The sequence below is a fragment of the Metschnikowia bicuspidata genome, assembly GCF_001664035.1.
Source record: "Metschnikowia bicuspidata var. bicuspidata NRRL YB-4993 chromosome Unknown METBIscaffold_4, whole genome shotgun sequence".
Taxonomy (NCBI): Eukaryota; Fungi; Ascomycota; class Pichiomycetes; order Serinales; family Metschnikowiaceae; genus Metschnikowia; species Metschnikowia bicuspidata.
This window is the reverse complement of record NW_017387734.1, coordinates 936,356-949,813: the sequence shown is the minus strand read 5'-3', so window position 1 is coordinate 949,813 and position 13,458 is coordinate 936,356. Positions and strand designations below refer to the sequence as shown.

The 13,458-nt window shown below is 44.9% G+C and overlaps 5 protein-coding genes across 5 annotated transcripts; 2 read left to right on the top strand and 3 right to left on the bottom strand.

The window, feature by feature from the left end:
* Window positions 1-204: 204 nt before the first annotated feature.
* METBIDRAFT_43962 (MDR family NADP-dependent oxidoreductase) lies at window positions 205-1,296 on the bottom strand (the record flags this gene model as incomplete). Its single annotated transcript, XM_018857726.1, has 1 exon — window positions 205-1,296. One exon carries the CDS (start codon window positions 1,294-1,296, stop codon window positions 205-207), a length of 1,092 nt encoding a protein of 363 aa, XP_018711010.1.
* A 1,005-nt stretch (window positions 1,297-2,301) lies between these two features.
* Window positions 2,302-3,567, bottom strand: LEM3 (Lem3p; the record flags this gene model as incomplete). The annotated part of the gene is made up of 1 exon (XM_018858958.1): window positions 2,302-3,567. One exon carries the CDS (start codon window positions 3,565-3,567, stop codon window positions 2,302-2,304), a length of 1,266 nt encoding a protein of 421 aa, XP_018711009.1.
* An 85-nt stretch (window positions 3,568-3,652) lies between these two features.
* METBIDRAFT_199912 (Spc7-domain-containing protein) lies at window positions 3,653-7,149 on the bottom strand. Its single transcript, XM_018854920.1, has one exon. It carries the CDS (start codon window positions 7,022-7,024, stop codon window positions 3,737-3,739), a length of 3,288 nt encoding a protein of 1,095 aa, XP_018711008.1. The 5' UTR covers window positions 7,025-7,149; the 3' UTR covers window positions 3,653-3,736.
* Window positions 7,150-7,469: 320 nt separating this feature from the next.
* PEX11 (Pex11p) lies at window positions 7,470-8,869 on the top strand. The gene has a single exon (XM_018856057.1). It carries the CDS (start codon window positions 7,943-7,945, stop codon window positions 8,627-8,629), a length of 687 nt encoding a protein of 228 aa, XP_018711007.1. The 5' UTR covers window positions 7,470-7,942; the 3' UTR covers window positions 8,630-8,869.
* Window positions 8,870-11,600: 2,731 nt separating this feature from the next.
* On the top strand, window positions 11,601-12,415 carry METBIDRAFT_199838 (uncharacterized protein). The gene has a single exon (XM_018854918.1). The coding sequence runs from the start codon at window positions 11,794-11,796 to the stop codon at window positions 12,310-12,312; it is 519 nt and encodes a 172-aa protein (XP_018711006.1). The 5' UTR covers window positions 11,601-11,793; the 3' UTR covers window positions 12,313-12,415.
* Window positions 12,416-13,458: the final 1,043 nt, after the last annotated feature.

Sequence of the window (13,458 nt, the reverse complement as noted above, 5' to 3'; positions counted from 1 at the left end):
AACCAAAGGCTCCATCTGACAGAGATACGAAGAAAGCGTGCAGAATCTGGGAAAAAAGGAAGTCCGTGGCGCAGAGCCAGGGACTCTAGTTGGGGCATAGTTGGACGGGCAAGCATGTCATTGGCCTACTACACCACCCGCACGCTGACCAGTACATAGACTCTAATTCGTAATTAAGCACCGGTGGACGGCTCTTCCTCTTTCTCAAAGTTTGGGCCGCGAGACTTGCGTGAGAAGCTTCCCCGGGCCTTTGGTGGGTTTGAAGAGCTCTCCCCACGAAGCAGGGATCTTGGCAAAGTCCGCGTCCGTCCCAGTCAAGTCTACCACCGAGTACGTGGACTTGTCGTATCGAATTAGACCCAGTTCGATCCACAGGTGGAGTTTCCTGATGCCCTCCGCATACTGGTCGATGAAATCCAATACAATGAACCCCTTGACGTTGAGCCTCTTGACGACAATCTGCGGCCAGTTCAAGACCCGCGACTGGCCGAAATCGTTGTAGCCTGCTATCGCCCCACAGGCCACGACGCGGCCAAAAGGCCTCATCATGCCGAGCGCGGCGTCCAAGATTTTGCCACCAACCCCGTCGAAAAACACGTCGCAGAATTTGTCCTTGCCAATTGCCCGGGACAAGTCTTTCTGGAAAGACTTGCTGTGGTAGTCCACACAGTGGTCGGCGCCCAAAAGCTCCACGAAATGGCACTTTTCGCGGCCGCCGGAGATGCCAATCACTTTTTTGCACCCAATCACCTTCTTGGCGATTTGTACACACATCGAGCCCGTGGCGCCCAGGGCCGCGGAGATCACCACCACGTCCGAGCTCTTGAGCTTGGCTACTTGCAAAAGCCCAAAATACGCAGTCAACCCCGTGGTGCCCAACACATCAAGGTACATGGGCAACGGCACCGAGGTGTCGCTGATTTTACTGAAGATGGCGCTCTCAGAGATGATTGAGTAGTCCGACCATTTCAACGTGGTGTTCAAAATGTCTCCTTCTTTGTACTTTCCGTTTTTCAGAGCAACCACCTGGCCAAGCCCCACCAGCCTCATGATTTCACCCTGCGTGACAGGCTCTACGTACATGCTTTCCGGCTTCAACCCTTTTTGGATCCAGGCTCGCTGCGTTGGGTCGTTTGAGAGGTATAAAGTTTTCACCAAAATCTCTCCAGAGTTGAGATCCCGCAAGGGCTTCTTGACGAGCTTGAAAGTGGCGTTGGCACTTTCCGGGTCCAAGTTCACCTCTGCCACTGGGGGCTCGTTCAAGACGAAACATCTGGCTTCTTTCGGCACGACCATACTAATATGTAAAAACTAGGAAATGATGCTTGCAAAGAAAATGGTTTGTGGATCACGCCGAATGGCGTAGACCCGCTACATATATAAGCTTTGAGGATTTCTGACCAGTGTTTATATCCGAGGTTCCCCACACTAGAGTGCGGGAAAAAGTTCACGAAGCAACCCCAGGTTTTTCCGACAGCTCTTACGTGGATTAGGTGTCATGTGACAAAAGCCAATACCGGTATTTGACAAGGACTATCAAGAATATTTTTAGATTCTTGGACATTTTGTCGCAATTGATTTTCAAACTTCTCATGCCTCATTCTATGTATTGAACTCGAATCGGGTCTTACTCACTAATTTGTCTTGCTCACCCAACTTTCTTTGTTGAACTTCTGTCTGTCAAATTCATTTGGCTTATTTTTTTTCCTGTTTACGCTGACGCCGCAAAGGGCAAAACCCGATGGTCATTGTGGTCTGTATAAGATAAAATCAAGCTGCAAATTATTTATTGTTTATAGAAATATTACCTTTGCGAGAGACGACTGAATATGTTGATGTCTGCATACCGAAAGAATGAAATGACATCATTATGTGCACTTTATTCTATCATGGTTGGCAGCAAAAGACAATGAGAGATTTTTGGGATGAATGAACTGTGGTCGACTTTTTTATTGAATACGTGAGCGGGGTTTGGAATGACCAATTTATTCTAAAAAGGAGTTATCTTGACGGAGCGAGTTTGAAATAATGATAGACATCCGTTCAGAGATAACCTCGACGCCAGGCCTACTGAGTATATCGGAGTACATCACTGAGAATACGAATCAAAAGACACCAAAAACATCATCTCACGATCAACTATGAAACAGAATATATTGAAAACACTCACATGTCAAGTGCTCTTTGCAAACTGGAAGCACATCATCCCAAGTACAGATACGGAGAGACTTGGAATGCATTGATAAAAAACTAGTTCATAAAATTCATCTGTAGCAAAACAATCTAGGGAACCCCCAGAAATCACTTTTCATCTTTGGTGATGGCCTCTCTGTTCCAACTCAACAAGTTGACGTCACCCGCTCTTCTAGGCATGAGCATGTTCACTATCAACAAAACAAGACCTAGAATAATACACACGCCTCCACTAGCAATCCACACATACCCTAGGAAGTAATTTTTGCCTCCAAGGACAGATCTTTGCGACAAGAAAATGTACTTTTTGCCATCGTAGGGCAAGACGGGGAAATGCAATCCGATGGAGATCTCATACGTGCCCTCATCAATGGCATCGTTATCATTTTTAAGGGCCAATTTGTGGAAATCAGCAAAAGCAGAGGTGAACATCCAGTTCTGGAACTCGGCCCATGTCAGGATATCCGGGACGTTTGTGGAGTTGTAGCCATCCGGGAACTTCTTGATCCAGTTAGGTGGAGGTACAATGTCCTCGTAGTTGTATTCTGTTTTCTTGAATCTGTTCTTATTGGTTGACCATGCGATTCCATCGTTGCTCATATTGTAGCTTGTAGACGTCCCGTTGACCGCCTCAAGCGTTGACGAGTACGTATCATTGAAAAGTGAATTAGCAATCAAGCCACATGGATAGATCCTATTCCCGTCTTCATCGAGCGAGAGAGGCTCACAATTGAGTCCGACGGTGTCTTTGATTACACTGACCGATGCAGCTTTGCCGTTGAGTTGATCCTCGGAAAAAGACTTCACATACCGTCTGTGATTTTGATGGAAGTTCTTCAATCGGTAGAAGAGGTAGAGTGGGCCCTTGATTCTGTGAGGAATCTCGAACTGGATCTTGCACACGTTCATCTCATCCTCATCCGCTTGGGTCTCGTCTGTAGCCAACATCCACTGGGCATCGCCAATATTAGCATTGTCCTTCAAATGATACAGTAAGTACTCTTCTGGTATGGACGACCAATGGTCTCTGGAAGCCTCGTTTTCACACTGTGTGTATTCTATGAGTATATCTTCAATTCGGCTGGAAGCCAACCACATGGCAGCGCCAAGCGGCACTAAGAAAACTCCCAAAAGAAGGAGAATTGGAATCACCGTTCTTGCAGTGAACACCGGGTTTACTGCTTTTAACCTCTGCTGGGAGAAATTGTTATCAGGGGGGCGTTTACTCTTCTCTTTCTGTTCAGGCACATCGTCATCTAAATCTGAATCGGTATCAGTGCCGCTTCTATCCACAAGATCATTCACGCCATCTTCAAAAGGCAGCTCGTTTTCGTTGATTTCATTTGAAGTTCTGGCCCGGCCCGTTGCTTGCATGCTTTGCGATTATGGGGCTGAATTGAAATGACACAAGTGACACCCCGTTCACTGCTTTTTCGGAGCTTCTGCGCGGCACGTGCGCCACGGAATCACCGGATGCAGAAGAGCTCCGCCCCGAACTATCGCGCGGAAGACTGCAAGAATAAAGATAGGACCTTATACATTCTTATATTTCCGTTTGCGTGAAAATAACAAGCTTGTCTCCTACCTCCAGGAGAGCATTTTTGATGTACGTGTCGGTGTCGCCATCACCTCTAAGCAACCGCGCCCTTACCGTATTACCCTCGGGGTAGAGCAACAAGTTATGCTTTGGGATTGAGACTGTGAATTCAATCTTGGTTTTCGCGTCGAAAGAGAGATAGTCAAATCTGAAGTCGATCAGATGACTATCATCATGTAGAAAACATACAGGGTACAATAGATTGACCCTGTATATTTCTTGGTCAACAAGCTTGATTTTGAGCCAGAGCTCTCTTATTTTCCTGAATGTCTCAGTGGCGTTTGTAGCATTAGCAATCTCTTGCCTATCTAGAACATCACGGAACGCAGCAATCATATTTTCGTTGAAAAGGGAGGAATTTCCTGTTTCTGACACTTGACACAGAAGTTTCGGTTGATCGGCGAGAGTTGTTGCGTCCACCATGATCCGGATTCTTGGATCGATCTCAAATTCGTACAAATGTTTCTGGTGACCCACAAACTTGAGTCCGGCACAAGCTTGCAAAATTTGGGTTGATACTTGTAAATCTTTGATCTCCTTGCTGTTGTAATGCTTCATTTTGTTCAACTCCTCCTCTGCTCCAGAAAGCAGTGACCTGAGCTGCTTCATGCCGATTGATCTGTCGTCTATTTCCTTCTGAAGAGCCTGTACAGAATCCTCCTTTTCAGAAATCAAAGTCTTATGATTCAAGAGACTTTTGTTGAGTTCAACCATACGAGCTTTCATTTCGTAGACATGCTGTCTGTCCAACCCCTTTGAGTCGGCTTGGATTTCTTTGAATCTTCTTAGATCAAAAGTCAAGGCCCGAAGCTGATTATGAATCGAAGCTATTTGGTGATCCATGGAGCCAATTTGGGACTCAAGTGCTATCCTTTCTTCTTGAAGAGCCTCATAGCTGTTTTGATACACATGGAGTACATTTTGAATAATTTTCTTTCTCCACTCATACCACAGTCCTTTTGCTTTTTGTCTTGAATATTCTTTTACCACATGATAATTGGTCCTCATTGCCAGTTGTTCATGAGGTTCCGAAGAGAGGTAATGCTTGAATAAGAAAGGGTTACTCTGTTGGCATTCCTCTTTGAGTTTGTCGAAATTTCTCTTTCCTTCTTGTATTTGAGCCGTTAGCTCTTTGCAGGTCAACTCGTACATTTCGAAGATCGGGAGCTGAATGACTGCTTTATAATAGGCATCCCTGGGCTGTGAACCTGTGCCTAATGAAGAAGCATGATACATTGCCGAGAAGTCAGTCGCCAACTCGAGATCATCATAAAACTTGACTCCGATGTTCTCAAGAAAGTCTGTGAGGGAGATTTCTGGAACGTCCCAATTGTTCTGGAGAAGTTCCTTGTATTCGATAGACCCTGGGTCCAGCGCGTCATCAGAGGTTTTACTTGCTTTGAGCTTTTTTGTAGGGCTCGGGTTCATGGCCGGGCCGAGAGAATGCTTCCCTGCCATATATTCCTGGGGGGAGTCTTCATCATAATTGTTGACATCACTCAGTGCAGACAAGCTCGAGCTTCGAGAATCAAAGTTGGCTTTGTTGTGGCCAGTCTGGGAATCATTAGGAATGCTCATCACATCCTCTCCTGGAGTCTCGATGTTCGTTGGTGTTTGCACCGTTTCGGTAGCAGGAGCCATTTCAGCGCTGTTTTCTTCCAGTAAGTCAAGATCCGAGTCTTCTTCATTGATGGTGCTAAGATCCTCCGCCCCAATATTTTTGTCGTCATCATTTGCCGGTTCGGATACAGAGGTCTCGCCGACAGATTCCTGGCTTTTTACATATATGGGAGACACGCTTATCTGGGTCTCGAATTTAGAAAGCTCCGCGTCATTTGTTTGGGCCTTCGCATCTGCAGTTTCGGTCGGAGCGCTTACCGGCTGAGTTAGTTCCATGGCCGACTCGTCGTCTGAAGGCACGGATTGATCGAGATCTGGGGAAGGCCCCGTGTTGATTTCTGAAGGAGCAACCGATTCTCTGTCAATGGGCTTGGTGAGTTCCATGGTCAACTCTTCCGCATCGTTCACCGGTGAGTCCTTTGCTAACGCCTGCACCGGCGTGGTGAGTTCCATAGTGACTTCGTCGGCATTGTTGTGGTCAGAGCTGCGAGAAAACATGTTTGGGTCAATCATGTTCATTGTGGTTTCAAATACCCTGAGCGAGTTTTCGAGCCCCGCGGATTGTGTGACAAGACTGGCGACGCTAGATGTCTGGGGAAGCGTCAATTCCATCGTCAACTCCTCATACTTCAAGTGTTCGACTTGCAGAGTAAACTCCATGTCCTCCTCGCCATCAAGAAAGTCTTCCGAGGAAGTGAGCGATGGGGCATGGCTCTCGTGGTGCGATAGCATCAAGTTATTCCCAGGGGAGATTGCACTTGCGTGGCTGAACTCAAGGCTCCGGGCACTGTACGAGAAGTCAGATTGCAGACCAAACGCATGAGGTGCATCTTCGGGCAACTGAGAAGTGATGGTTTCAAGCCCAGCATTGTTTGCGGGAAAGTCTGCGTGCGACAAACCATCAAAATGAGTGCTCATGTTCTTGTCCCTGTGAAGCAAATTCCCGGGACCCACGCACAGAGGCTTGTGAGAAGGGCCTGCTTCGGAAAGGCCATCTTGTGGGTGACTCCCGGAGTCCAACACTGCATTTTCGGAAACGCCCGCCGGAGAGGGTTTTGACAGAATAGGGCCTGTAAGTTCCATGGAATTTTCAGAGTCCTCGTCGGATATATTTGCATCGTTCAAGTAGGAAGTTGGACTGTTGGACAAACCATGGAGATCCGGGACGACATCGGTATTATCCGAGTGCCCCAAGTCTTGATCAGCCGATAGATTGTTTTGCTGTAGCAAAGAAAGCACTTTATCGGCGTCGGCCTCTAGAGCCAGAAAACTGGTGTCAATATCGGAGCTCTCATCTTCATTCGCGTGGTCATCTGAGTTGTGATCCCGGCGGGTTTCGCCGTTGTGGCCTGTGTCGATTTTATGTAGCTGTACTCTCTCTGCAAACGAGACGCGTCGATCGACCGGTCTTTCCGGCTGAGGTTGGGAGGTCCTGGATCCAAACGATATAGGAACGGTGGCATTTTCGGACTCTTTGTGCTTGAGTATCGATTTGCGGGGCCAGGACGACAGCACAAAAGGGGCGGGCGGCGAGGTCATGTGACTAGCTAGGTTTTCTGAGTTTGCTGGCGGGGGCTTCCCGGCATTTTCGGGCTCGTGCTGCTCCATCGCCATTTGGTGCAATCTGGTGTTTATGATCCGCGGAGCGCATGTAGAGCTGCGAACGCGAAGATGCGAGGTTTGAGACGCGAGCCGACGGCTCGCTCCGACATGTGGAGAAAAACAGCAGGGCTGAACGGCTTGAAGTGCTGGCCTCGGCCCTGGGAAAAAAAAACTTCAGGACTCTTTCAAAGCCTACTGGATTTTTGATTTACTCTTTTTCTTTTTTTTTTTTGCATGTTACACATGGAATGGCTTCTTTTAGATGGGCTGCCGGACCCACGTATATATGGACCCATCTCAATTTCACGAGACGCCGCGAAAAGCATTGAGAAGAGGCGGAGCGGTCGAACTCCGGCGTGCGAACCAATTTTGTTTTGGTTTTTTTCTTGGTTTGTTTTCTTTGGTCTGTTTTCTTTAGTTTTTTTTTTTTTTTTTTGGATCATTTATTTTTATGGCTGAACCCTCCGCATCGGCGAGAGTCGAGCCAACACTGGCGCCTCGAGACTGTGGTCTGATGGGTGGTCCTCGAGCAGCCCTAAAGCGCGCCATGACACTAGCCCATGGTACATGGACCCAAGCAATAATGAGGTTACGCCCCACGGGCCGAAAGTGGCTTTTGGGCTGGGTCTGTTTTCCTCTTTTGGCAGCCCAAATGGACAGGCAGCCCCGGGCTGGACTTGCCGCATTGGGCCAGCTCCGGGCGTCCGCCCCGCCGCATCCTCGGTCCACGGGAAGGCCACTACAAGCAGGCGCACTGTACCCCATGATCGCGATAACGGTGGCCACCGAGGGCTCAGCACCGCACAAACAAATAAAGACACACGCGGCTCTCTTTTTTTCTTCCTGACGCTCATATTCCACATCTGCCGAATTGCAACCCACCGGCCGGAATTCCCCATCTCCAGCAGCACCTCTCACCTTTTGTCCAGCATGGTGGCCGATTGCATCATCTACCACCCCACTTTGACGAAGCTCCTCAAGTTCATAGACAGCACTCCCAAGCGCGAGAAGTCGTTTCGGTTGGTGGCGTATCTCTCGCGCTTTTTGGGCTACTACTTGCAAAGACGCGGGTACTCGGCCGAGCTCGTGCGCAAGTTCGCGGACTTGAAGCAGCATGCCACGCTCATCCGAAAAGGCATGCGGTTCTTGAAGCCCTTGAACCACTTGCAGGCGGCCAGCAAGGCGTACGACAACAAGCTCATGGACCTGGTGTTGCTGCTGACCACGGTCGCGCGCAACTTGGGCTACGCGGGCTACTTGGCATTGGACCAGGTCACGTTTTTCAAGATGTTGGGGCTTGTGGATAAGCGCAAGTACACGTGGGTGCCTGTGTGGGCGGCGCGGTGCTGGCTCGCGGGGTTGGTGGCGGGCGTGGTGCACTCGCTCAGAACATACCAGATCAACCGGGCCAAGATGGCGGCCGTGGAGGAGGCGGGCGACACGTGCGCGCTCCAGGGCAAGGTGTACGCGGCCAAGCGCAAGTTGGTGTGGGACGCGTTGGACATGTTTGTGTGTCTCAACACGTTGAACTACTTGCACTTCAGCGAGGGCGACGTGGGGCTTGCGGGGGCGGTGACGTCGCTCATGGGTTTGAAGGACTTGTGGGCGGCGACCTAGCGGCGCACGCTGCGTTGCCGTGGCGGGCGGAATACGGTGATGTAGAGGATGGCACACTGTGATGTAACAGGCAAAACACGCTGATGTAGCAGGCAAAACATGCTGATATATTAGGCAAAACACCCTATTATAGCTGGCAAAACATGACGATATAGTAGCCAAACCATGAAGAGTAGTAGGCAAAACATGCTGATATAGTAGGCAAAACATGCTGTTGTAGCAAACACGCTGATATACCGGGCGAGCATGATAAGTTCAGCTATAAAACGACTTTCCTGAAAATTCGCTCTAAAAAATTTAATTAACTTTAACTCTAGTAGCTGTTTTTTTACCATGAATAATTTCGGTATTATCAAAAGAAGCACTCAGAAAAGAATCAGGAGACCTTGGATTACTATCAGTAGTATAGAACTATGTCAAGCACGATATGATTTAGATCAGAACTAGCAATACCATATTATTGGATGTCTTTAATGATATGAGCCGGGCCTCGCCTGCACTTCCATACGATTAAAATGTATATAAATATAAGGTATATACAATTACAATATGCCGGGGAGGGGTACTATATCTACCTTGAATAATAGGGTTTTTCTAACCGATAACTCACAACCAAAAAAACTACCTCGATGGAGAGGCTGTTGAAGTGAATGCCGCCTCTGGGTCTGTAAGTATCAACGTTCTTCACTGTTTTGACAAACCAGCCATGATTCTATAGATTCTCGAGTGATATTTCCAATGGGAAGTCTTTCCTTTGAGTTCATGGGTGCTCAAGCCAATCTCTCAAAGTTCAAGTACCCCACGAAATAAAGACGCAGATCCCATCTGATGGCATTGAAGTTGGCAGTTATCCCTAGCATCAGTATCTGTCTTTTCCTGTTTCTTCTGTTGGACTCATTAAGGAAAGCAACAGAACAACACAACATTTTATTTTTCAACGAGATGCACAGCTCTATTAGTACCATATGTTTTGTAAGTTCGAGCCTTGAGGGCGTAGATCTTTCTTCTGTGGATGTTAGTATTTCGTTGCGGAGTGATATTATATGTGAACTTTCAACAGCTCCTAGATCCATAACTAGTTTCAAAATTCGGCCTGCCCCCTTCCTTTAGTCATGGCCTGGATGGCCCTCTTGGCCAGTATCTTTTCTTATCAGTGAAACAAACTCAAGCTTGGATTGTCGAGACTTGTACAATAGAAATGGTGGAATGCAGTTGGAGGAGTCTTTTTTGAGAAAGTTGAACGCAGTTCCCAGCTAGCCTTGAAAAGAATTCAGAGCACCGTAACTTTATCCCAAAGAGCGGAAAGATCTTCTTGATTCTCAAATTCTCAATATCTCCGATTTGAGCTCTACAGTTGAGTTCAATTCGAGTATTGCATCTACGAGGCAGATAAACAAACTAAAGAACAGGGGGGAAATACCACTTACTGTCGAATACACAAAATGCGTTTGCGAGCAAAGACTTCAAAATGTTTGAAAGTGCTTAAATCTCGTGTGAATGCCTCATGCATCTCCACTTGCCAAGGATGAATGCGCCTATGAATTGCCCTGTTCTCTCAAGTTTGTCGAATCTGATGGAAACAAATCTAATAAATCAGACTCCGGGAACAAGAGAATTCTATCCAAGCGATACTTCGAAAGATGCCTGTCATCAGACAAAATGGAGGAAATTCCGACAAGGTTGTATCTTAGTAGTCATTGTAGTGACTCCATACGGTGCAACTCTTCACTATCATGTAAAAGTGGAGCAATGCTGGGAGCCAAAGAGATGCGAAATGAATCTAAGTTTAATGAATTTTTATTGAAATTTCCCAGTAGCTCTTCGGAGTTGAGTGTGGCAAGAACAGTTTTCAAAGCTCCGTTGGTCAACATCATATTATAAGGGGTCGCTAGAGGGATGTAAATCCCCACCGCTAACGAAAAACTATGGAGAAAAAAAAAACCTATATTACATCGCAACATCGGTTCAGGTGAGAGCGAGCACCAATCCACGAAAGCTCCCAAGGAGGATGTGACTTCCAAAAAGACTTCTGCCCATAACCAATCTTCTAGATATTGGTATCAAGGTTCTAATTTGACTTGAGCTACTGAATTCCTGGGGTAGCCGGGCTTTAGCACCGGGGATACTGAATAGTTATTACGGATTGATTGATTTAATCATCTATATTTTAGGTAATGACGGGGTATGCCAGATCAGGCTTTATTTCTGTCGTTTACATTATATATCTACTTTTTACCCTTTAGGGTGAGTCAATAGGGTAAATTTAATTCTCAAAAGTTTATCAAATTTGCACTAAATGATTTAGTTTTTGTTTTCATAATTATTTAATAGCAGGTATAGCGAATGTTTTCTTTATACACAGTGATTGATATTAGAAACCATCAGCGTCCAACAACCAGAATATATTCTACTCAAGCATAACAAGTCTTGTCATATTGAAAGGATCCATAATCTTTTACAAGGTTCTTAGAAGTTCCAGTCCAACTGCTTTTCCTTTACATTTTCATGTTTCAGATTGGCTAGATATGGGTTTTTATCTGTTTCTAAATATAATTGTTAATGACCTCTAGATTTATCAAACCCTTCCCATGGCTTCGTTATAAGTTTGTCTGTTGGGCTTAGTGTATTTTTTCCATCAACAGCAGTTGAATCCTATGGCAATAACTATGGGTAACGGCTATATCAGAATTATTATCCAGCTTTATAGCCAATCGAGCATCATGCTTCCCAATTGCTCGAGGTGAATTATATTTGTAGTGTATTATATCAAATAACATTAGTACGCTTAGGGTGCGACTATTATCAACAGTCTTGGGTAATAAGGAGCTACCATATCATGTATATGTACCGATGCAATGGGATCTAAAAGTGTATCATTTTAAATATAGAATCCCAGAAGCAAGATATCGGTGAATAACGCCATAACCTGATATGAGTCATACAACAGGACATGAATATTTCTGTTGGAAAATCATTTGTGGCATCACGTTTGAAAAAATTGACGGATAGCTCTTTCGCGGCACGGCTCTTTATCTGATCCTACTACTTTTCAGTATTCTAAGTATTCTAGGCGATGTTGACATGAATAAGTGGATTGGCCACGGTATCGGTTGATGTTTTGAAAAATAGTTTTCACCAGTTCGAGGCGGGCGAACAGTCACGGGATGTCACGTCTTTCTAATATTCTCGTGCAAGGGAATTTCTGCGCATTGGAGCGTGTGCTGTATTGTTCTGAGCTTCGTGCTTCCAGCCCGCGCCGCTCCCAGGATATAGCCCATAGTCTCTATGCATATGGACTGGGAGAAGGAATAAAGCAATTGCCAACGATGAATATTTGGATGCATGGACTCCACACACCCCATGGGTGCTGGTTGAGTATACGATGGGCCTGGAATCTTTTCTCCCAATTCTGGCATATTTTCTTCGGAAGACCCAGTGTGCGTGCACGCGGATGTAGCAGGCGGCCTCTGCCCCAAAGTGCCCGAATCGAAGCCACCCGCAGAGGGCTGGGTCGCGCACCGGGCCTGCGCCGTCCAGAGGCTGACTTTATAGTTCGAGTTCATGGAAATTTAAATGATGCACAATTAATAAAACATTACATAAAAGAATTTTTAATCCCAAATTGTGGTGCTATGCTAAATGACGAAAAAATTGCGATAACCAATATAAAAGCTAAGAAATGACATTTCTCAGGTGCTGAAATTGTTAAAATCAGACGTCATGTTTACTTTGCTAAAAGGAATAATGATAAAATGAGAATTAAGCACAGATTGATGGTAAACGCACCTATAAATAGACTAATAAATAAATTAGTCGAAAAAGAATTTATAAGAAGATTTAAAGTTGGTCAATGCTCTCCTTTAGCCTTTACAAAACTTTTTAATCTGGATCATTTTGATATTATTAAATTCTTTAATCAAAAGATTAATGGATTGTTAAATTATTATTATTTGCATCTAATTTTAGCAGACTAGGAAGAAATATTTGATATCTACAAAGTTCTTGTGCTTATGCTTTGGCCTCTAAATATAAAGCATCATCACCTAAAATGTATAAAAGATTTGGTAAAAAATTAACCTGTCCTGAAGCTGGTATTGGTCTCAATTTACCCAATACTCTTAAAGTCAACATGAGTTTAATCATGATCATACTCAAAATCATTCTATTGATCCTTTTACATTATAAGGTTTTACCTGGTCTAATAAACTTACTCAGTCTACATTTAGTAAAGCATGTACTTGTAATTCAACATATAATACAAATTCCTCTTTGTTCATATCATCATCGACTACTACAAGCTGGTAAATTAAATGCCAGTGATTTACGTATAATTCATGATGATACCAAGAATTAATTTATTCCACCAATACATGGTGGAGATAATTACCTTGACATAACGATAATATATGTCAAAAGATCTTTAATCTAATCTAATCTTATTAGATATTGATTAGATCATAAACAATATATACCCCCTCCTTATGGGAGGCATATTTTCGAATAATACTTACTCTGGTTTAACCAGGTTCAGTATTATAGGACCAATGATAAATGTGTTTCATATTAGATTGGTGATTATATATATTAGTTTAATGAAGGTAGTAAATACCATATTCTTAGGGAAAGCCATATGATGGGAAACTATCACGTATGGTTTGGGTGGCAGCAACAAGATCGTAGAATAAATAATACTGATTGTATAAGTTGACCACACTCATTATTAGGTTTATGTATAAATAGCTAGTGGTATATTTTTAGCTATGCATGTGCGCCGTATAGGTTCTTGTGTTACTCAGTTTAAGGTCTGATATTATTTTGTTCATATAATT

Bases quoted from the DNA above. Each gene is read 5' to 3' on its own strand.
- METBIDRAFT_199912 (XM_018854920.1), bottom strand. From the start codon at position 7,024: ATGGCGATGGAGCAGCACGAGCCCGAAAATGCCGGGAAGCCCCCGCCA.
- PEX11 (XM_018856057.1), top strand. From the start codon at position 7,943: ATGGTGGCCGATTGCATCATCTACCACCCCACTTTGACGAAGCTCCTC.
- METBIDRAFT_199838 (XM_018854918.1), top strand. From the start codon at position 11,794: ATGTCACGTCTTTCTAATATTCTCGTGCAAGGGAATTTCTGCGCATTG.